The following is a 24,519-nucleotide window of genomic DNA, read 5'->3' on the forward strand; positions in this document are numbered from 1 at the left end:
AATATCTAAACAAATAGGGCTGGTTGTGTTCCAATAAAACTTTATTTACAAAAACAGACAGCAGGACAGATTTGTCCAGTGTACCAGTACCATAATTTGCCAACCCCTGCTTTGGACCAATAGCTTTCTTTCTTTTTTTTTTTTTTTTTTTTTTGACGGAGCCTTGCAGCAGTCTCTTGAGACTCAAGGAAGGCCAAGCAGGCAGGAACCTGAACTATCCCTGCTTCAACTAAAATAGTTTTTATTTTTATGATATGTGGACTTTTGCATGAAATTAGGTTTGATTAAAGGGTTCCATTTCTAATAAGGAGAAAGGCTGCAAAACCACTGCCTTGGACTAAGCCTAAAACCTGCTGCTTTAAAACTCAAGAACAGATGTTTCAGGCAAAACAAACACATCTTCTGACGTCTTTAAAAATGATCATAGGTGGTACACATGTGTTTTGATGTTCCCAGAAATTCACTTTCTCATAAAATTGATAAAAGCATTTACATAGATAATTTTAACAGCTCTAAAAATGTTATCAGCTTAATCTTTCCTATTTCATTTTAACTTTTTCCTAAGTATAATGTTTAAGGTACCTTAAAAGGTCCAAGAGAGGTGGTATGGTATAGTGAAAAAAAGCACCAAATTAGGACTCTGTGTTTTCCTCCATTGCTAGATTGTGAGCTTCTGGAAGAGAGGAACTAAGTTGTCTTTTTCATCTTTGAATTATCCTCAGCACCTAGAATAATACATGACACCAAACTTTAATTTTTAAGGCAAATGTAAATTCACTATCACAAAACTAGGAAGAAAATAAATTCAGGTAGTTTATTTACTTGTATCTCTCCATAATCTATAAGGAAAATAGCATATCTCTCCTAGTGAGCAACAAAATAAAGTTAGTACTTTGAGATATATTTTTATACCTAGGAAATTAACATGTTTAAAACACATAAAAGCTAGGGACTTCCCTGGTGGTCCAGTGGCTAAGACTCTGTGCTCCCAATGTAGGGGGCCTGGGTTCGATCCCTGGTCAGGGAACTAGATCCCGCATGCCGCAACGAAGAGTTCACATGCCACAACTAAAAGATCCCCCGTGCCACAACTAAGACCCGATGCAGCCAAATAAATAATTTTTTTTTAATAAATGTATTTATTTTATTTATTTATTTTTATTTTTGGCTGCGTTGTGTCTTCGTTGCTGTGCCTGGGCTTTCTCTAGTTGTGGCGAGCGGGGGCTACTCTTGGTTGCCGTGTGCGGGCTTCTCATTGCGGTGGCTTCTCTTGTTGCGGAGCACGGGCTTCAGTAGCTGTGGCTCGCAAGCTCTAGAGCGCAGGCTCAGTAGTTGTGGCGCACGGGCTTAGCTGCTCCGTGGCATGTGGGATCTTCCCGGACCAGGTCTCAAACCCGTGTCCCCTGCGTTGGCAGGCAGATTCTTAACCACTGCGCCACCAGGGAAGCCCTAAATAAATATTTTTAAACAAAAAACAAAGCTAATAATTATTGGACAGTGCCAAAAGTCATGTCCTCACAAGGATCCACAAATCCCTTATGTGCAATTCTTAAATCCCAAAAGCTCTGGAAACCAAACATTTTTGTTTTGTACTTTTAGTAACTTATTGACAGTCAAATTACTCTAACCTAAACTTACTTGACAGTAGTAGCTGATCTGAACCGAAGGAGGCTATTTACTAGTATTTATTTACCACGTATGAATAATCATATGGTTTACTGCAAAAAATATTACCCTATTTCATTATGCAGCGTTTTCCCTGAACTTCTAGGGTGTTAAAGAATACACAATATATGGCATTTGGCTTTACACAACTCCAGATCTTTTCCTGGTTGCTTTCCGGAGGAATCTAGAGCCCCATTCCAGCCTGAGGCCATGCCCCTGGTCCCACTTGTCTTTTCTGCGACCATCTTGAGCAACAATTGAGGCTGCAAACGGATCAGAGCGCCTTCCTGTCATGGCAGTGGGAAAAGTAAATGTGCTTCCCAATCACACAGAAAGTCAGTATTATCACTTTGATGGTCCATGATGCGTTAAGAAAGAACATCTTGGTCTTTTAAAAAGCACCTTTCTATTTTCATCACTGGACATTGGGCAGTCGAGGATCAGAATTAAGTTACTAGCTCTTAGCCTTGCAACGGAATCTGCTCAATATATATTTACCATTTGACTGACACACATCTTGGCCAGTATGTAAGAATTTCTCTCGCATTAAGTGTGGGCAAAAATGCATATTTGTAGGGAGAAAGTAACCGGAGGCCCTCAGTGGCTCAGCTCCAGCAACAAATCCATCATTACTCCACGCAACTGGCACGCTCCCCACGTATCTCTCTTGGACCCCACCCTCTGGCCGGCAGGGTCGTATCTAGGGATCTCAATTAGAGAGCTTGTAGTAAATAGGACGGGTTATGCCCGTAACGCTAGAGGAGGTGGACCTGCCTACTCCCTAGGGTGGGATATTCCGCGCTTGGATAAATTAAAACGACGTAAATTCAAACCACAATGCAAACTTTTCCCGACAGCATTTCCTTGTGAGAAAAAAAGCAGACCCCAAATCACCCCTCTATAAATGCCTCTTTGGAACTGCAGAGTTAGTGGGTAGGACACTCTGCCGGACCCCACCTACGTCGGGTGCGCTCTCACAAGGCCGGGTCACCTCGCCGCTCCTGCGCGGGTTCTAGACTCCTCCCCTCAGGACGCTCAACCCCACCCTTCCCCGCTACTTCCGGCCCTCTCCGAACGCCCTCAACGCGCTTGCGCAGTTTTGATAGGCTTCTCGAGTACAAGAAATCTGAGCGCTGCTTCCCAGGAACCGCCCCCGCCTCCTCTTCGCCCCGCCCACGCCTTACTGGTACCTCCTGAAATCTCGCGAGGGTTGGTGAGCGTCCGTATTTTGCGGGCAACTAGCTTTCCCAGCTGCTGTAATTGCAGCTGCGGGAGAAATTGGAGCTGCTGTCGTCGGCGCGCCCCCCCCTCCCCCACTGAGGAGAGCCACCGCCTCTTCTCTCGCTCTCCTCATACACCTATCGCCGGGAGCGGCGGCAGCAACAGTCCCTGAACCCACCGGCGCCTCCTCAGGCGGCCGCACTGCTGGTCATTCCCTCAGTCCGGCAGCTGCCGGCGGCCCCCTGCCACTGTCCGGCTCCTCACTTCAGATTGTCTGCTCCCTCCTCATCCTCCCCCGGGACCCACCTCCCCACGGCCTCGCCGGGGTGGAGGACGACGAGGAGGAGACGAGAGTCACCCTCCCTCCAGGCGGCGCCGGCTCCCTCACCCGCGGGTGTGTCCTATAAATGGCGTCGGAAAGCGACACCGAGGAATTCTTTGATGCCCCTGAAGATGTGCACCTAGGGGGCGGCTACCCTGTAGGGTAAGTAACCGGAGCCATGGCCCACAAGCCGGGCGTCCCTGTCCCCCGGCTTCCCCTGTGCCTTCCCCCGTGCCTTCCCCCCTACACCCCTCCCAGGGCCCGCTGTATCCGCCACCGCTGCTCCTCTCCGCCTCCCTCGGGCACTTAAGAGAGAGTCGGGGGAGGGCGATCGGCCACTTCGGGCAAACCCTCCTCTTTTCCCTGGTGAACGGCCCCAGGGGTTCCTTTCTCGTCTTGTCCAGCTTTCTGCGAGGTGGGACGGTTTACGAACCTGAGAGCCGGAGATTTGTATTTGTGGGGTTCAGAGCTTACTTTTGAAACATCCGTTTTAGCCTTGGGGGCCATAGTTTAAAGGAGCAGCAACAGGAGAAATTGCAGTGCCCAGGTTTTTTTTCTTTTGCCGCTAACTTACCTATTCGTTTCAGAGGTGGCTGTACCTCTCCCTATTTGCCTTCTTCTTTGCACAGAAAGAAAAGGAGCGGAGCGCGGGGTGGGGGGGAAGATTGGGTGTTTACTTAGGAAAGTCCTCTAGCTGATGTACTCTAGATCCACAGTGTTTTATTAAAATAGCACCTTGCCGTGAGGCAAAGGAAATCGAAGACAAGGTCCTTTGCCGTTAGGGAGAATGCGGTCTTAAAAGGGTAGCCGGACATAAATGTGCACAACCGACTACAGAGATACAAACAAGTGCTGAGTAATCTGTGGTTAGAAGGAGAGCCACAGCTTTGTGCTTTTTATCTAATTCTGCAAGATGTTTTAGTGGTGATTAATACGGGAGATTCTGAGTAGGAAGTAGGGTAGTTGGAATGCTTCGCTTGCCTGGGACTTCTACTTACCCACTCCTCCACTTTTCAAAGTTGGGATATGTTTAAAGCGATTTCACCGAACTCTTCTACTGGGCTTGTGTGGAACTAGAGGCAGTGAAATACATTTTCATGCTATAAGAACTTGAAAATCGGTAAAATTTGTATGTTAATGTAAGTCACTAATATGGTTCCAGGAGTCAGCTGCCTTCAGTTTGCAAGCTTACCCGTGGAAGAAATATCTTAATACAAATAATGTTATCTGTATATTCTAGAAGTCGTTCTAAAACCTAATATGTATTATATATAATATATACCCCAAAAGTTACAGCAACAAAATCAGAGAGAAATTTCTACATTGGTAGATCGCTGATGAGTGTTTCCACCAACCTTCAAATCACTGTTATGGGATTTGGGGGCTGCAATGGCCAGTCTTGAAATGGCATTGAATCTCCTTCAAGTTCAGTATATGAAACAAGTTCATAGCTAGATGTTAGAGGATAGAAAATTCACTTGGATTTCCAAGTACATTGGAGCCCCCTGAAATTAAATTTTGTCTTTGTGGTATTCCCTTTAAAGTAATGAACTGTCAATTCAGGTTAAATAAGAGACCTAATCCTTTTGTTGTTGTTGTTGTTGTGTGTGTGTGTGTGTGTGTGTGTGTGTGTGTGTGTGTGTGGAGGGAGAAGGGAAATAACCGTCGACATATATGATTTAATCAATTTAGAGCTATGTGAATATGGTTCCTTTTCAATGAATATAACAAATTTAACTTTGAAGGACAGCTACATCAGGACCTGTGTAAACTGCCTAGTAGTCCAGTACCTGGCACAGAGAAAGAACTGCAGTGTTCATTCCCTTCTCCTTCCTTTCTTGGAATTAGCAAATTTAACTTCATACAGTGCTTACTTTGGGAGGAAGTATGCAGAACTTGGGGTTATTTAACGTATCCAAACCGAATGAGTCATTTTGATAGAATTGATAGAGTCACTTCTTCCCTCGTGGGATAATATAGTTTCTCAAGCACTTTGATCCTTTGATATGCTAGGTAAAAAGTAAAAACATCTCTTGGGACCCAGCCTTCTGATTTTAACTCTAACCTGCCCATATATTGAGAGTGTTGAGCTCTGTGGATAAAACTACTGTTAGTCTGTGAATTTTACAGCTCCATCCTGCGTTAGTGAGGGGATTTGGAAGAGAATTAGACTCATCTGGAGAATTGCATCTGAAAAGAACTAGCAGTACTGGGAGGACTGCACAAGGTTGGCATCATTAGCATTTCCTCTGTCCTTTGTGACAGTTTTTGTCATTTTGCATAAGGTACTGTGAGACTTGGCTGGGTAACTAACAACCTAGAAATGCAGTGAGAAATCTTGATTTGTGGAAACACGTGGTATCACTAGATATCTGGTCATTAGAAATATCCTCTCTCCCTTGAGATATACTTGGAGTAGCGCACACCATACAAACTCTAAGAGGTTAACAGACTGAGTTTGGGCACTTTAAGAAATGTTCCTTGCATTGCGCGTTCTAGAGTACACAGACCATTTCACCAAATTGTAGTAAACTGAGTAGACTGTTGAGAGTTATCTCATGTTTTGTTAATCAGCAGAATCCAGATAAACAATCCATTTCCTAAAACTGATTTATTTCTTCTTTTCTCCCGCCAGTGGTGTGTTCAGCTTTGTTATTCTACTCTTTGAAAGCAAATTTAATAAGTTAAAAATAAGCCCAGTTGTTTATAGAAAGGCTTGATTCGAATGCACCCTACTATAACACAGTGGCAGATCATCTCCACTTGTACAGCTTTGCAGTGTACATCAATTATAATGCTTTATTTTGATTGGTGTTTTAAGTCAGGTTTCCTTATTCTTAACTCCGTTTTAATGAGGAACCTTAGGCTCAGAGAGATTAATGAATTGGCCTAGGAGACACAGCTTATAAGTGACAGCTGGGATTTGAAACCAGTTCTTCGGACTCCTACTCCAGTATTTTTTCTAGTACATCATAGCTGCCCCATACTGAGTGTGTGCTGTGTGTGTGTGCTGTGTGTGTGTGTGTTTATACAGGGTAACCCCCTCCTCCAAGAGATGCTGGAGTAAAATGCTTTAGGACCGACTTGCTAAATTGAACTGATGCATATATTTAAAACTAGCAGCACAAACTTTTCAGTTCTCTTGGCTAGAAATTCCCACTTTCTCTTTCAAGAATGTGTATCTTGTTTTGTCAGATAGGAATGTTATAAGATCATAGCATGTTACAGTTGGAAGGGACGTCTAGTTAAACTCCTTCATGTAAAATGTTGTGAAAGCCAAAACCTGGAAAAAGGCAAGTGACTTGTCCAAAATGCCACAGCAAACTAATGGCAAAGTTAGGACTATAATCCGATCAGTTTCACAGTCTAGAGTTCTTTTCTGCTATAGTGCTGTCTTTTGATAAAGCAGGAAAGGGAGGAGGAAGTTTGGTATAGTAGAAAAAAGCCCTGGACTATGAGTCATTTCATTTCCTCATCTTTAATTCGAGGAGAGTTTAACAGACTGGATGGTATTTGGTACATGATTCAAGACCTGTAGATTTGAAATTAAATATTTACTGGGTAAATTATATATGAAATGAATGTTCCTGCTAATTTGTGTGGATTATACATACACATACTAAAGGCTGGCACTGAGAACATGTTATAAAATTAAATGTGACATTTTGAGCATTCTTTATTTTTGTGTTGGCAACCAAAATATTTGTAAAGCCTTGGAAGGAAGGATAGAATGGTAACATTTTTAGAGTAGGAAGGGACAGGAGATTATTTAGCCCAGCCCTTCCATTTAACTGAAAGAGAAACCTAGGCTCAGACAGGGGAAGTGACACATCGCTGATTAGTGGCAAACTCAGAACTAGAACCCAGGTCTCCTGATTCTTCATTTATACCGTGATGCCTTGTCTGCAGAAGGAGGGAAAGTGTTGCCAGGTATCCCTGCTGTAGGTTTCTGGCACTTACCCTGTTAGCGGGACTCCTAAGATGGTCAACTGCTATCTACCATGATTCTGTTTCTTTCATGCCTTGCTGTCAGAGAACATGGACTGTTCTAGGATCCTAACTTTTGTCCACTAATTTTCTCCAGGTCAGGATGAAAAACGGTGACAGAATAGCTAATCTAAGAACAGGGATGGTTATTTGTTTTGCTTTGTTAGTGTCAGTCACAGTATATTATTTATTTATTTATTTTAACATCTTTATTGGAGTATAATTGCTTTACAATGGTGTGTTAGTTTCTGCTGTATAACAAAGTGAATCAGCTATACATATACGTATATCCCCATATCTCTTCCCTCTTGCGTCTCCCTCCCTCCCACCCTCCCTATCCCACCCCTCTAGGTGATCACAAAGCACCGAGCTGATCTCCCTGGAGTCACAGTATATTATTTTAGATTGGAGTAATGACAAAATCTTGATTTTTAAGTTATGAGAACTGAGATCATACTGCCCCAAAGAATTGTTTGGTCTGAAAAATAAAAACTTGCATAGCTGCCTTTGTTGAAAACTCAGCTTCTCACTTAGGCATCAGAAACATTTCTCTCTGAATTGAAAATTGATACAAGTTTCAATTAAAAAGGTATTTGTGTGCTATGGGTTACTTAAGGAAAGAGTCCTTAAAAATGGCTGTTCATGGGTTGGCATTTAAGCATAAATTGTATTTAATCATGGATTATATTTGATTGCTATTGGCTTTGTGGATGATAGAAATATATTTACATATGCTGTTTTATCACACCCATGTAGCATCATGTAGAAGTGGGGGAAAAACCTTCTGCATATTAATTAGTAAATTCAAGCTCTAAATTTAGTGGCCTCAAACTGTCAGTTTGGTGACCCACTGAGGTGGGACAGTCCAAACCAGTACTGCAATTTGGGGGCTCAATTTGAATCTGTACAAACTCCTGTAAACTGAAAACTTTATTCTGTTCTTATGATAACCTACTTCATAAAATAGGGTAGATAAAATTTGATCTTTAAAAATGTTAAAAACCTAGATAGTTTTAGGATGTTGACCATTCAGTGGTGATCCTACAGAACAAAAAATAACTTCTAATTGTTGATATTTGAGACTTGTGTAACCTTTACATTACATGACAATCCATGTGTTCTCTTTGGTTCATTGTTTTGATTTTGACAAAGTCAGGTGAATTTGCCGGGCAAGCACCTTGAAGAGGCTGTTTGTTTCTTCCTCACACTCTGCCTGCAATTCTGGTAATTACTTCCTGGGGTATGGAGGAAAGGAGTGGTGGTGGTGGTGGTGGAGGAGGTGATGGAGATGGAGTAGGTGGTGAAGGTAGCCCCAGCAGCCAAGATAGAGAGACCAGGTTCTAAGGCTGCTTCTGGGGCATGGGTAACTGAGACCAGACAAATCATACTATTTAGCATTGTTTTAGGTACATGCCTACACAGTGAGTTAAACAACCCTTTCTGTAAGAGGTTAATAGTCTGTAAGAATTACCTCAAACAAAATTTAAAGTAATAAAAATTGTAGGTATTTAACCTGAATTGATAATTAACCTACATTTGTTTTCTACCCAGAGCTAAGCTAATTTCTACAAACTTTCACAAGGTTTATTCCGCCCTAGCGGTCAGATATTATTCTGCTAACAAGCTAAACCTTTAATTGGGTGCTTTCCTTACTCTTCGGAGCAGAACCTTATCTATTCTCTTATTTCAAACTGAGCAGTCTTTGTGTTAGTCTGTCATCTCGTGATTCAAGATTGTGGAAAAAGCACATAAGACATAATGTGGGCCTCATACCTGATGGCAACCCCAATGTTTTTCCCCAGTCAGTATACAAATTTATCTTGGTTACTATAGCAACCAACCTATCAGTTATTCTTCTAGCTCTTTTGCCTTCTCAGATACTAGGATTACCATATAATCAGGTTCTGCTCAAGCTCTTCAGGTCTTAGCATTTTATTACCAGCCGCAGCTGTCTGGCAGTTTACAGCTTGGCATTCCATTAGTGTCAGTCGGTTTTAAGTCCACAAAACCTTTTTGTCTCCAAACATTTTAAGCATACAGAATTTAACAGGAACACGTTTAGGCAACATTTTTCTCATACTAATTTTCTCAGTTCCATTGTTAGTCATTGTCTTGAAGATTGAATGCATTACATCACTGGCATCCAGTGGCCATCCATTTGTCATATCAGCTAGAATAAACTTCAAGATCAAGAGTGACCATTTAAGAAATATATGCAAATGTGAAGTGACTTAAAAGTACCTTGATTCATCAGCAACTACCAAATAAATAATCTGGCCTCTAACAAAAATGATTTCTGTAGGTTGTAGAAAGAATGTTTGGACCTTTCATTCTAATTTGAGAAAACAGTTTAGAAATTTAATAGGAAAGGTTATCTTTCTTTTGCAGCCTTTGAATAAACGGGAAAAGAAAGGTACAGACTGCATAGTTGTATGGGTCTTTATTATGTCCTATTTTTTTCTCTCTTAAAAACCTCAGAATTCAAACAACTAAAATAGTTTTAATTTATAAATATGTTTGTTTTGCTAAAAATAAGGGTGTTGAAGAAATATTTAGGATATATAAACTGGTAGTTAGTGTTAATGTTTGTTTTTGGTGCTCGTGCTTGTTAATATTGTATGGTATAGTAATAACTTCTAAATATGCATAATTAATCTCTCAGTTTAACTGAGGTGGTTAATCTTTTAGTGATCTAGCCAATATTGGTATCCGTTCTGTACACAACTATAACATAAGTAATTGTTACAGCTACTGCTTTGGGCAGCACAGATCTAGAATGTTCTATCACCACAGGACATTCTCTTGGGGAGTGCTGCTGATGCCTCCTGGTGGGGGCGGCTGGAGAGATGCGTGTTGGGCTATGTTGGCTATCCTAGTCTAAAAGGCAGGCAAGAAGATATTGGAACCGCTCTCTGCATTTTATGCCATGTTTCCCCAGGAACTCAGTCTGTTTTGTTTTACCAAACCTCGAGCTGGAGCACATGGTTCGGGCAAGGATAGTTCTTACATATTTGTAAATTGATTTATAGAAGTCTTAAAAGACATAAAAAATGAAACCACGTTTGGTTAAGCATTTAAAAAATAATAAATATCAAAGTAGAATTCTCTTAAGATATTGTGTGTACTTTTCAAAAAGTGTTTGTCTTTCTGAATTAGAATATTATGTAGTAAGCTTGTAAGTTTGTGAAATGATTAAATTAAAATTTCCTGGCTTGAATTTTTATTTAAATCATATTCGAATGGTTTCATTTTAATGTTAGTTTATCCTATTCAGAACTCTGGTTACCAAATTCTGATGATGCCCCAAGGAGAACTTTATTTTCATTGCATAAATAGGCTTAAGAGCAGAAAAGGTTTTACTTTATCCACAGGATCCTAATCCTTAAAATTTTTAAAAAGAAGGGGGAGGGGAGGATAAAATGTTTTTCAAAAAGGGCCAAGGATGAAGCATAAAAGTTTTGGAAACTACTGACAGAAAACTTTAACAATGTTTTCCAGTAGGCAGCCTGTACAGAGCAAGCCATACTTGTTTAAAACCTACTTGACCACTCACTACTAATTGTGATAGACTATTCCAGTACAGACTCATTGAACCATGGGCATTCTTATGAACCACAGGTCAAGCTCTCTAGAGGACCAATAAATAGAATATAGAGCTGTATTCAAACCCACTTTCTCAGAAGCAGGCATCCTGGTTACTAAGTAGGCTCAAGAGAAGAGGTAGGAGTGTTCTTTCTGGCATTGCTCTCGAACTGGAAAGACTAGCCATGGATGAACTTAATATCCATAGTCCTCTTTTAAATTTGTTCCTGCAAGTCTTTATTTAAATTGGGAGACTGAGGAAATTATCTTTCTAGTTATTAGCAGTACTATTAACAATTTGTGTGGTTTTTAAAAAAATCATTATTTTAAAATATACCTATCTACCCAAATGGCAGGTGGTTTGAAGGTTTCCTTCCGACCCCAATTCCACCCCATTCACCCCCAGCTTTCTCCTTCCTAGCTTACCTCAAGGACATTAGTACAGAGATTCCCCAGCATAATAACTTGCTGTTCCTTACAACTGAGAAGAAACAGTGATGGATGAAATATAATGAATGGGTGGGTCTTTGGGAAGGAATAAAGGAAAGATTGGTTAAATTGGATATCAAGGATGCATTGGTAAGTGGGAGGTTAAATTGGATATAGCGGATGCATTGGTAAGTGGGATTGGTTAGTGTCACAGGTGGGGTAGGTCACTGGATTAGCAGAAGATAGGTGAGCGGAATGAATAGGTAGTTTGATAAAACTAGTACCTTTGTGAGTGAAAGTGAGTGGGTTTGTCAATATTTTGCAATTGGTATTTTATCTTTATTGGATTGGCTTTAGAGATTAAGGCTAATGACTGAGATCAGTCTTTTTTCCTTTAAGTGAACTTTACTATGCCTATTTTTATCCCAGGTCATAGCTCCTGGTTGTTGACTTTTAACCTTTGCCTTACTTCCCAGCGTAGAGAGGAGATGTCTGCAGTTGATGTGTAGCAGCTACAAAAGGTTTAGGTGGCGATAGGATGCTCTGTGGTGTTCCACTTCTCTTCACAATTTCTTCTACTTTTGAACTTCCTGGTTCTCTCAAATCTTCACTCCCTTCCCCCATCCCTATACAGTTCCTGTAAGATTGAAGGGAAGAAATGGAGGGGGCTGAGGCAAGGACAGTGGTTTGGATTTATGGGACCTTTATAACTTGGGGACATCCTGTACTCAGTAAATATTAACAGTGAAGCCTTGGGAGGTGTTGCCAGTTATCCTGCAATCTTATCAATTCCTTGTTACCAACTTTCTTTTTTCCAGGAATGAATGTATTCCCAATAAGAAAGAAATATTATAGTACTGCATGTTGTTAAACATGCAAAGAATGGTAATGCCATACTCTCAATTAATGTTGGGCATTCATTTTCAAAGTACTTTTATTTACATTATCTCTTCTGATTTATCCTGCAAGTCTGTAAGATAGGACAATTTTTGTGAGCTGCGTAAGGCAGTTATTATGCTAATTTTGCAAATAAAAAAACAGCTCAGCATAAATGGGGGTCAGCCAGCAAAAGTGGAATTTCACTAATTTGTGGTAATTAGGTGATGGTTTTGAATGGAGATGTAAAACGTTAGGTTCCTCCCACTTTACTTTTCTAAACTATAAACATTTTTCGATGTTATATTTTAAATGTGAATTATTAGAATGATGAGGCTGACTCTCCTGCCATTTGGGTATGTATAATTCACTGTTGAAAACAACAAAAAGCAGTATTTTTTATGCTTTTCTTTTTAAGCTTTGACAGAATTGATTATGGTACGGTAGCTAGGTCAGAAAATGACCTTGCTACTGAAAGAGCTGGAATCCCAGACACTGCTAACTGCATTTCAAAGGGTATGTTCTTTGTTCCTAAGGGAAAACCCCTCAAGATGTGAGACACTGCTGATTTGGGCTTCTGTGCCTCATCAAAAAGTCTTGAGCACAGATTTTTTTTTTCTGTAATTGTTTTGTGGATTGTTGTCAGTTGTTTAGTTACGCCACATTTTTTTTCCTTTTTTTTTTTTTGCTGTATAACTCTGATTCATATTTTTGGCTACAAGCCACTAATTGGAAACACAATGTTTCTTTATTTTTTTTCCCTTCCGCTTCAAAGGTATTTTCTAGCAGTCACAATGAATGCATGTGGTAGTTTTTAATATTTTCCAGCTAATCAGACCTCTTTTGGCTATCAAATTAATGGGAAAAATACATTCCTAGTAGCTAATTAGAAAAATTACATTCTCAGTAATTACTATTTAAGATGTAAATAAGGATGAATAATCTCTTTAATAATAAACTTGGGCTACAGATTGTTTTATGTAGGTAAGCATTCTGGGTAATTTAAGATTTTTCTAGAATATTTATGAAGTTTTTAATACATGTTAAAGAATGCAGAAGTAGAAATTCAGATACATAAAGCATAGAAGTAGAATTTATAACCTAAAGTGCTTAATTACTGAAATATGTCCAATTTTCTATTATTCATGATATTGAGGGAGAACATGAATAATTAAATGTTACCAGTTACACCAAAACCTCAGTTCAGTCATTAGTTTACAACTTCCTTTCCCATCAAACCTTTTATCAGAGATAACAGTAATTTTTTTTCTGTAATTTAAAAAACCAAATAAATGGTTTAGTTTGAATTTTTGTTCCTCTGCCCATCTTTGGTGATAAGTAGTGAACTCAAAAGGAGAAAAGCAAAGAATCTCAAAGTCTGAATATCAGTTCATTGATAATAGAATTGATTTATTTAAATTTTTTAAAAGGGGGAGTTGTGACAGGTTCTTCCTTGGTGGCGCAGTGGTTAAGAACCTACCTGCCTACGCATGGGACACGGGTTCAATCCCTGGTCGGGAAAGATCCCACATGCCGTGGAGCAGCTAAGCCCGTGCACCACAACTACTGAGCCTGCACTCTAGAGCCCCTGAGTCACAACTACTGAAGCCGGCGCAGGCGTCACAACTACTGAAGCCAGCGCAGGCGCCACAACTACTGAGCCCACACGCTGCGACTGCTGAATCCTGCACGCTCTAGGGCCCGTGTGCTGCAGCTACTGAAGCCCGCGTGCCTAGAGCCCGTGCTCCACATCAAGAGAAGCCACCGCAATGAGAAGCCCGCGCACCACAACGAAGAGTAGCCCCCGCTCGCCACAACTAGAGAGAGTCCACAGGCAGCAACAAAGATCCAACGCAGCCAAAAATAAATAAATAAAATTAAAAAAAAAAAAAAAAGATTAGTACACCATTGGATGTTTTAGGTAACTTACAAAATCATATTAGCACATTAACTTGATAAAGCTTCTGTAAAGTGGCCTGTAGCCCAGCATCTTGTTTACTTTTTAAAAAGTAAGTTACAAAGTGATTTAGCATAATTGCATTAGTATTGACTTTTCCAGACAGTCATAAATTTAGTTATCTGTTTCTGTTGCGATTTTACTAGAAATTATTTTAAATCATTAATAGATGTGACTTTCATCTAACCCACTTTGACAAATTGAGACATTTTGATATAGCTGCCCTACCCTGGAGTTATTGCTTGAATGTGGGTATTTATTGAATGGTTGTAAACGTGCAGGGTAGAATGTTTTTAGTTTAGAATTCTTGAGTAGGCCCAGGGAGCTGATATATTTTTCTGTTTATTTTGTCAATAAATAGATTATCAAGCTATTCTTTCAGGAATATGGCGTAAAACTACATGAATTACATAAATCAGCTTTGAAAAATCAGCTTGTCATTTTAGACAAGATAAAGCTGCTTAAGTTCTACTTTAAATTTGTAATTTCTATATGACTAGAATTATATTTCATTATAAAGTTTCCTTTGATTTCATTATAGATCACTTAAACATGTTGCCACAAAACCTATATTCAGAAAACATAGAACCATTGTGCCAAATTTTCTCTCCATCTATTTCTATTAATATCAATGGTAAAATAGTCATTAGGTATTTTAGACATATTCTGCTTCTTGGCTTTCATAGTATTTAAAACCTAAAATGGTCTTTCAAAGGATAATAAAAGTAGTAATTCACATGTTGAGGATTCAGTTAATTCCCTATTAGATAACTGTCATAACTATATTCTCCATTTTTTGTTAATCTTGTTAATAAACCAGTATTGCCATGTATCAAGGGAAACCCCCTTCTATGGGGGGTTTTATGCTTAGCATGTAATCTAGTAAAACTTGCCATAACAATGTAACTAATTAATAAATACATTCATTAATGATGTATACGCATCAGTATATACATTTTAATTCCAATGAACAATGCTGCATACCAAATTTTTAAAAATTATGCACTTGGAGCAAGATTTAAAAAATAAAACGGTATCTTATTCTCTAAATTTGAACTGTTCTTAATTTTTCTTCAACCTGAGGTTTGGTTCTGTTTTTGATTTTTGCTTTGTTTTTGTTGTTTTCCTGCCTGGCCTAAGTGGGGGAAGAAATCTTCATGTCAGTGTTTTGTGAGCACGAGAACCTTTCTGATTACTAGTTTAGACTTAGCAGTTTTGTGTTGGTCTTAGTTTGCCATCAGATCTTCCTATTTCAGTTTGCTGGGCTTTAGAAATCAACACTCTTTAATTACCTGCTTATTTTAATGACTAGCTAAGGCCTTATCTGCGCTCGCCTCCTGTTCACCTCAAGGACCTTAGAATCCCAAACCTTTGTACAGGCAAGCTGTTCTTTGCTCTGCTTGATTCAGTTCGTTGATGTACTGCTTAAGCTTATCTTACTTTTATAGTTTCCTGATGGCAAAGGCAAAAAGAGGTGGATAAAAACAAAATCAAGCTATAGGACAATTCTCTGTTAAGCCCTTGGTAGTCACCTTCTATAAGAAAGATGATTGCCAAGCCACCAGCTTTATTCCAGCTGACTCACTCTATACTTCCTCCTTCCATGTCATTACTCTTTTTTACCTCCTTAGGAGCCTGTCAGGAATTTTGCAACCTGACAAGAGGCTTCTTCAGAGCCAACCACCTTTTTTTCCTCAGAACCTAAAATAAAAAGTGAGTCCTCTTACTGACAAAAAAAGAAGACCTTGTTAGTCCATTTTTCTGTGTATTGCCCAATTGTTTTGGTATATTCTTTTCACCCAGTATAATGAGTAGTCTGGAAATGGAAATGTTAAATGTGAGATCACTGTTATATTTTGTGTAGTGGGTCTTTGAGTTCCTAGTTGTTTAGTTGACTATGAAGCAGGTGGCAAATGTAGGTTTAGTCTGCACATTCCTTCCGCCCTGTTCTCAGAAGGCTTACAGGTTGTGTTTGTTTGTTTGTTTGTTTTTCAGATAACCCTCAGGTAAGAGGTAAGAGAAACACCAAACCCAAAGGACAGAAGGATCTGTCTATAGCTAAAGGGTGAGAAACTAGAGGTAGGATGGCTTATGGGCTCTGACTCTTTGAAACTACAGAAATTCAGTGTTCTTTTTTAAAGTAGACTTAAGCACTGATTACCCTAAAGCCATAGTGCATGAGTGATGAAGATGGAAAAGGTGATTCAATGATTGCCTGGAGAGAAACCACTCGCTGAAGCTCTGAAAAACCAAGTTAGACTATTATAGTAGTCAGCCGTGTTTATACCTGATTTCAAAATGTGGGTTTTGCAGTAAGACAGGCAAGGGAATGCAACTGGCTTCTATTTGGGGAATCTAATCTGTACGGGTTCTTAATACACACTTGTATTGACTGCCATTCAAATTGAGCAGCCATTAGTGCTTCAGGTTGTGGGAGGATGTTGAGACAATTGAAAAGCAAGTTCTACCTCATATTGTAGAAAGCTCATCAGTTTTTTGATTGAAAAAGAAATAACATATCTGAAATATTTCTGATATCCCTTTTATAAAGTGAAGTGTCCTAAAATGACTTTGTAAATACAGTAACCGAATCCATTTTTAATGACAACATAATTTTAATTGATATTTATCCAGAAAGTTGGCTATTGATCTTTATTTGACCTATATAGGTTAACTTCATTTTTAACATGAAGACAAATGATATAAATATCTTTATAAATAATGGTTATAAGTCAGTTTACATATCTAGAGATTTATCAGTTTGTTACAGTAGCCATCTTGGTTTTGTTTTTTTGAGGGGTTCAATCTAAGCCAAAATAATGAAGCTGTTAATAGACCTTACTACTCTGTTTCACTGAGTGTTTTTGAAAAATGTACATAATAGCATATATACAGTATTTGCATTTGGGCATATCCACTGAATGCATTGTCTGGAAAAGCTTTGACTAAATTCACACATGTGCAATTTTTTTCCCCAGTCGGTGAATGCTGTTGAATACTTAGATTAATATTTATACAATGACATTGGCCATACAATTCCTCCCACTTTGTCCCTTTATCACACACGAACAGATCATAGAATTAGTTGTCCACCTAATTATTTTAGGGGTAGGGTAGAGTTGCCAGATAAAATACAGGACTCCCAGTTAAATCCCAATTTCAGATAAACATACTAAAAATAGATTGTTGTTTATCTGAAATTGGAATTTAACTGAGCAGCCTATATTTATCATTGCTAAATCTGGCAACCCTAGGTGGGGGAGAAGCAAAGGACTAGTAGATATGGGCACAGTTGTGAGACTTAAATACAACTGAGTATGCAGTGACAAGGGTCGCCTTTACACTGACGGGAATACCGAGATTTTTGAGTGTAATGTTAATTTTAAGAGTCCAACTCTTTTTTTCTTTGTAAGTGCATTCCTGAAAACAAAGCTCAGAAATAACAAAACTTAACAATATATTGTTTAGAGATACATGGCATTTTAAAAATAAAGTAAGGGAACAATAAGTCAAATCTGGGCTAGTGGTTCCCTCTAAGGCAAAGGCAGCAGAATAGGGCAGACAGTAGCTGCCCTGGTCTTGATGCTGTTCTCATTCTCAGGTGACCTAGTGAGTCACAGTTCATTTTATTCGTTGTGCTTCATAATTACATGTCTATGCTACATTATACTCTTGCACATATCAAATATAGAATAACAGTTTAAAAGTTAAATTAAAACATAGGCTTCAGTAAGAATATTAGCCTATATGCAAAGTTTCACTGCTTGGACTTTCCAAAATAAATCCAAAATCCAAAAGGTAAAGAGGCATTCATTTCTCTCCTCTCTGGGTTAGCCATCCTTAGTTCTTTATATCATTCTACTCAGTTTCTGGAACATTCACTAAATTGGTTTCTGTCTTTTGGATATGTTCTGTTTTTTCAGTGTTTCTTTTAAAATGTGATATCCCAATGATACACGATATTCTAAAGCGTGCGCTTATCTATCAGTGGGAAGTAGCGTAGAATTTACCACTCCCCTTGCCCTGGACATAATAGTTCTGTTAATTCAGCCTAAGATCACAGTAGCTCTTTCAGTAGTCATATCACAGCCTTTACTCTGTCTGAGCAATCAACAAAAATACCTAAATGTTTTCACATGATTTGTTGTTAAGTCATATCTCCCCAATCATGCATTTTACATTTATCCCTATTACATTACATTCTGTTAAGATTTGGCCCATCCTTCTAACGTGTTGAAATATTTTTGGAGACTGTCAGCCAGTATATTCCCTATCCCTCCAACTTTGTGCCAACTGTAAATTTGGTAGATATACCATCAGTTTCCTCATTCAAGACATTCGAATGTCAAGTGGGACAGAACACCAAGTAGGATAGAGTACAATAAAAATTATTTAATATTTCCTTATGGTTTTTCATTGATCCGTTAATCACACCTTGAGTAATGTTCAGCCAGTTACAAACCCACCTAAGTGTATTCTAGCCTACATCTCTTTGTTGTCTAAAAGGATATCATGAGAGAATTATAAAATTTAGTGCTTAAATCCAGATTTTTTGTGTGTGTACAGTATTCCCTTTATATTCTAGGCCAGTAACCCTATCAAAAAAGGAAATTAGGTTAATCTTGCATGTTTGGCTTTTTGTGAGTGCTTACTGACTCTTAAATGAGTATCTTTTCCCCACGCCTAGGGCCCTTAAACCATTTCACAATGTGTTTAAGAATTTTGCTTGACATTGACATCAAGTGAATCTGTTTATAGTTTGTAGCATCTACCTACTTTCCAGTGTTGACTACCAGAGTTTTCCTTAACATCCTCTTCCATCTCTCTGATTCTTCAGAGGTTTTAGAGATTGAACTCTATAAATTCTCAGAGTATGCTGGGATATAATTTGGGACAGGAGAACTGAAATCATTTACAGTAGCTAGGTACTTTTATCTCCTTGAATGCTCTGGGATTCAATTTCCTCATTCTATAATTTGTTTTTCCCTTTCTGGTAATCTTAATCAGTAATCAGTAATCTTAATTGGAAAAAAAAAGAATTGATGCAGGCTTTTACTTTATATTATTCATCCACATATAGGCAGACTGCAGTTTCTTTTTGTTGTTCTGAATATAAATTAAAATAATGAAAAACTCTGTCTCTGGTATTTTTTTAAATCCTCACACATTTTTAGCACCTGTCTTTCTGATACTGTTCTTATAGGTTTTTATACTTTTCCTTGGACGTGTGCCCATTCCATCCCTCCAATCTCTTCTGCATGTTCTCCTTTAAAATACTTCTTTTGACATGTCACCGTGGAGATGCAATCAACAAAATTCAGACAATGAGAAATTCTAAGGGATGAACAACCTAGTATCTTTGTTTAAGACTTTTTTTTAAGAGCAGTTTTAGGTTCACAGCAAAATTGAGAGGAAGGTACAGAGATTTCCCATATACCCCTTCCCCACACACATGTATAGCCTCCCACATTATCAACGTCCCCCACCAGAGTGATACATTTGTTACAATTGATGAACCTACATTGACACATCCATAATCACCCAAAGTCCATAGTTTACCTTAGGGTTCACTTTTGGTGTTGTAGAGTCTATGGTTTTGGACAACTGCCTCATGGCATGTATCCATCATTATAGTATCATACACAATAGTTTCACTGCCCTAAAAAATCCTCTTCAGAATGAACAGCCTAGTTCCTCAATACATGAACTGCAAGAAATAAAAAAAATGAAAGGAAACCTACTGATTGAAAGAGACATATCAACTGATTATAGCACATGGACCTTATTTGGATATTGATTGAAATGGACCAACTGTAAAAAAAAAAAAAATTGAGACAATCTGGGAAATATGAATGTTGACTGTGTATAATAGGGAATTGTTAAATTTGATAATAGTGTTGTGGTTATGTTTTAGATATGTACTGAAATTTTTATGGGTAAAAATGAAATAGTTCCTGAGATTCGCTTCAAAATAATCTGGCAGGGGAGTGGAGGGAGGGATGCTGATATTGATCACTATTGACCATGGTCAACATGTTGTGCATGTGGGTTCATAATATTATTCTCCCAATTTTGTACATGTTTGAAATAGCCATAATTAAAAGTTGGAAAAACTCCCCCAAAATATTTTTTATGGTCACATACATTGTTACTAGCAGATTCAGAACTAAAACTCAGGTCTCCTGATTCCAGCTCATGTTCTTTTACTATGTAGCTAAACTTACAGCCCTTCTACTTCGAGATTGGTGTCGTGGTGCCCTTTCAGTCTTTGGGACCCCCTCCCCAGGCCTTCCCTGGGGAATTTGTGGTGGCATTCCTAGATAAGTAAGGCTTTAATAAATGGCCAGTTTCATTTGACCGGCTACCTACCCATGTGAAACCAGGAAAGAATATTAGACTTATTAGGGTAAATTGACAGGCTGCATGTGTTGTTAGAATCAGCAAAGAGACTTGGGTCCTAGGCCTAATTATTAGGCCCTTGATCTTCGCATAAGCTCTAGGCGATCAGGGCCCATGTCTGCTTTGTTCACTACTTTACACCCAGTGCCTAGCACTGTGCTGGTATGAGGTAAGCAGTAGGTAAATGTTGAATGAATGGATTAATTTAACCTTCTTTGGCCTTATTTTCCTCACATGTAAAATGAGATAGTTGGTCTAAATGATTCTTACTTCCTTCAAACACGAAAAATATATATATTCTTCCCTTCCTACTGATTTTTTAAAAATCCTTTTAGGACTTTGTAAAGAATTAGCTGTAAATTTCTTTTTAACACTAGGTAACATCATTAGGTAGTATGCTCACTTCTAACACCTGTGACAGAAAACCCACAGTTATGTTGAATCAAAATCTCTTAAAAATAGCCTACTGCTATGCATCTTCTGTTGGATTGATTTTATTTCTATTAAGTAAATGAATACTGTTCTCAATATTACTAAATTAGAGAGTCAGGTTTAGCAAGTTCCAAAATCAAGCTAAGAGGGTTATTAATAAAATGTTGCATCGCTTGCATATTTTTACCTTTCACTGAAATTGTATTGAATGCAGTATTATTATGTCAGAGTTTATAAAGGATTTGACATTTTGCTTCCTACGGAAACTTAGTGAGCAACTTTTGGATAAGTTGTAATAATTGTCATCAGATCCAAATCCCAGTGATTAGCACCTACCTTTGGAAGTAATGACCTTATTATTCTAATGAAATTTTACCTTAGGTGTCTGAAAGTTATCACTGGGTCAGGTCAGAGTTTATAAAAGAAAAAATAATTCCTATACTGCCCTGCAAAGTGACCAGAGCAATGTTTTGATGCCATGTAACATTTTAAAAATAATGAATGTTGTGTAGATACTAAAGCACATTGGTACTGAACACAAATACCCTAGATGCAAAAGGAAAACTACTATAATTAAAATGCTAAATGGACAGGGACCGGAGAAAGCTTCAGTCACACATTATTTTATACTCAAACATGAGGTTCGTTAGTATAAACTCAACATAGCGAGTGCATGAAAATAACTTTCTTACAGAAAACAGGATATAATGAATTAAAATATTCTATCTGTATAAGTTGCTGAAATACTAACCTTAAAATCGCTTTTATATTCAAAACCTGAGTGCAAGCCACACTAAAAATAAGTATTTGATCTATAAGCCATGTGGGTTTTTGTTTGTTTGTTTGTTTTTTAGTAGAATACCAATACTTGTTTAACTTAGACTTTATTTTGGAACTGTTTCAGAAATTGTTTTTCATGTTTAAGTTTAATAATACCATTGATAGACATTGTCTTCAATTTCAGAAACTATGCTGCAAAATCAAAGATTTACTGCATTTTTAATTAGTATGAATATGTTGAAGGTTTTTTTTTTATGCTATTAGGTGATGAAGGAAGTTTCTCCCATTAAAGTTATATTTTTGTTCAGCTTTGTAAGAAGCACATTTCTTATTTCAATGAAGCTTTGTTAATCATATTTAAATGTGTCAAAAATATTTGATTAAAAATATCCTATAATAAAAACTTTTGAAATGAAAATTGAACTTTTGAAGTTCTCATTTTGGTTTGTAAAGGTTTTGTTAAAGTGAGATAAACTACCAATACTTAAATATATCTACCTGTTAACTTCAGTTTTGTTAAAGATCTCTCACTTGTGTGGGGTGTAATAAAAGTTATTTTATGTGCTTTTTATGGGAAAAATTGGGGCTTTTTATGGGAAAAATTACTGACTTTAACCTTTGAACAGGAGGAATCTAATATTTAGTATCTACAGAAAATTTTGAAAGAATATTTTTCTAGTAAACTAGATGTATCAGAGTATTACCGGACATTTCTGGATGTGTGTGTGTGCGCTGGATTATGTCCATGTTTCCTATAATATATCTCAAATTTAAGGGAAGTCAGAGGTATAAAGTTTAGATCATTAATCATGGTATAAAAATTACATCTTCACTCCCAAACTAATGAAGTGTCTTAAAATAAACTTTCCTAAAATTAAAGAAACTCTGAAAACCCTTGCTTAAAGGTCTTGCAGCTAGTTGGTTGGGAAAGCCAAGAGTAGAACTTAATTTTCTTGACCTAGTCCCCTATTTCTCCTGTCCCCAAACTCCAACATGAATAGCTATTTTCTTTAGGCACATAATCACTCTGAAATAGTATAATGTTATTATCTCTACTTTGAAGTTAGAGACTGAGTTACGGAGAAGAGTTGAGTGGTTGTCTGGGGAGACCCTCAGAAGCTCTGGATTCTTCCTTTACCATACAATTCCATTTTTAAAGACCGGGTTTCCCAGCTCGATGCAGACTAGAAGCAAAAATTAGAAGAGAAGGGGGAAGAAAGCTTTTAAAGGGAGGCACATGGCCAACTGTAAGAAGTGACCACTTCTATTGAGGAGGGAGATGCAAAACTTTAAAACACAGACATTCCAAGCATAGTAGCCCAGGGTCCTGTAGTGTGAAGGCAAATAAATCCCCTGTACCTTAGGGTCCGTGGAGGGGATTACTGTATTAAAATATAGTGTAGTATTTGAGCATGATAATTACTCTGAGTCTGTAAGAAAGGGAAAATTGTATATCCTTTGTTTAAGAAGGTATTTTCAAGGGAAAGATTACTGAAACGGCAAGGCTTAGCCTATAATGTACTTATTTACAAGCTGCTTTTGAAATTTGAAATTCAAAAGTACTTAAAACACTTTCAGAAGTTTGGCACTCAAAGAGAAGCTTCATCTCTCTGGCAGTTTTATATATGGAACATTTCATTATTTTATTTCCTAGCAGTGCCAAATCAATTAGGCATTAATTGTAGTTGTTAAAGGCAGATCAGGATTCAAGGCTTTGACTTAATTAGTTTAGTACAACCCAAAAAGCAGCGCTAATTACCTTTACTTTGGTGTTCATTCATAGCACCGCTTAGAATATTCTCATAACCGTCATCTTTTAAGACCTTACACAGAAAAGAGGCAGTATTGCAATGTAGTTGAGAGAGTAGACCCTAGAGCCAGACTGCCTAGGGTCACATTCTGGCCCAGTTATTTACTAGCAGTGCAATTTGAATTACCTCATCTGACCCAAGCCTCAAGTTTTTTTGTTGTGTAAAATAGGGAAGGTAATATAACTACCTCATTGGAAAGTTGTGAGGACTAAAGAAGCAAAAGCAAGTCAAGTCTTAGCACATTTTTGGCACATGCTTATTAATAAATGATGGCCATTGTATAATTATTATTACAAGGCCCCTATTAAGAACGTTTCCTGTGGGAATACTAAATAATGATTTACTGTTTATTATGGTGAAATGAATTGTTGTTTTCTCATTTTGGCACATGATACAAGTCATTTTAGCCAACTTTGCAAATTATAAATATGCTTTCACTTTTTACTAGATGCTAATGTTCTATAAATGGATGAAAAAATGTATCACAAAAAATTCCAGTCTTACAGACTACCCTGTTAAAGACAATTTTAGGCTTAATCAGACTTGAGGAAGCTATGAAATGTTTTACTACCTACCAAGACCTTAACAACTTTGTAACATTTAAATTATGTTTTGAACATGAGTGGCTTTTGTTATTAGTTTTTTGTTTAATGACATCACAAAATGCAAGCAGGATCCCATTTTAATCACCAGCTCAGTATAATCTGGTGTTTTTCATGTTCCCTGTTGTTAAATAGCCTGGAGCTTTATGGGCTGTAGGGTATCTTTTCTGTATCCAGGAATTGGTCTCAGGCTTCCCACTACTGACAAAGTTCCTTGGAGAAACTTGGTGCACTCATTATTTGTGAGTTTCAATGGAGCAATTCAAAGCTGCTGAGGAAACTACAGCTTATTGTGTGTGCCCCATGTGCTCTCTCACTTAATCCTTATAGTAGTCCTATGAAGTGTAGATGTTTTTACCCTTTTTCCAAAGGAGGAGATTGAGGCTTGGATAAATTAAATGAATTGATCAAGATCACACATAGGGTAAATGGCAGAACCGGTATTCAAACAAGGTC

At 38.0% G+C, this 24,519-nt stretch overlaps 1 protein-coding gene across 1 annotated transcript in view; it reads left to right on the forward strand.

Moving 5' to 3' along the window:
• Positions 1 to 2,889: 2,889 nt before the first annotated feature.
• The window catches only part of WDR44 (WD repeat domain 44), an 80,683-nt gene continuing 59,053 nt past the window's right edge, over positions 2,890 to 24,519 (forward strand). Inside the window, exon 1 of the mRNA XM_007178371.3 lies at positions 2,890 to 3,370. Within this exon, the coding sequence (XP_007178433.2) occupies positions 3,294 to 3,370 (77 nt within the window). The 5' untranslated portion in view covers positions 2,890 to 3,293. The remainder of the gene's footprint in view (positions 3,371 to 24,519) is intronic.

The sequence above is a fragment of the Balaenoptera acutorostrata genome, chromosome X (assembly GCF_949987535.1).
Source record: "Balaenoptera acutorostrata chromosome X, mBalAcu1.1, whole genome shotgun sequence".
Taxonomy (NCBI): domain Eukaryota; kingdom Metazoa; phylum Chordata; class Mammalia; order Artiodactyla; family Balaenopteridae; genus Balaenoptera; species Balaenoptera acutorostrata.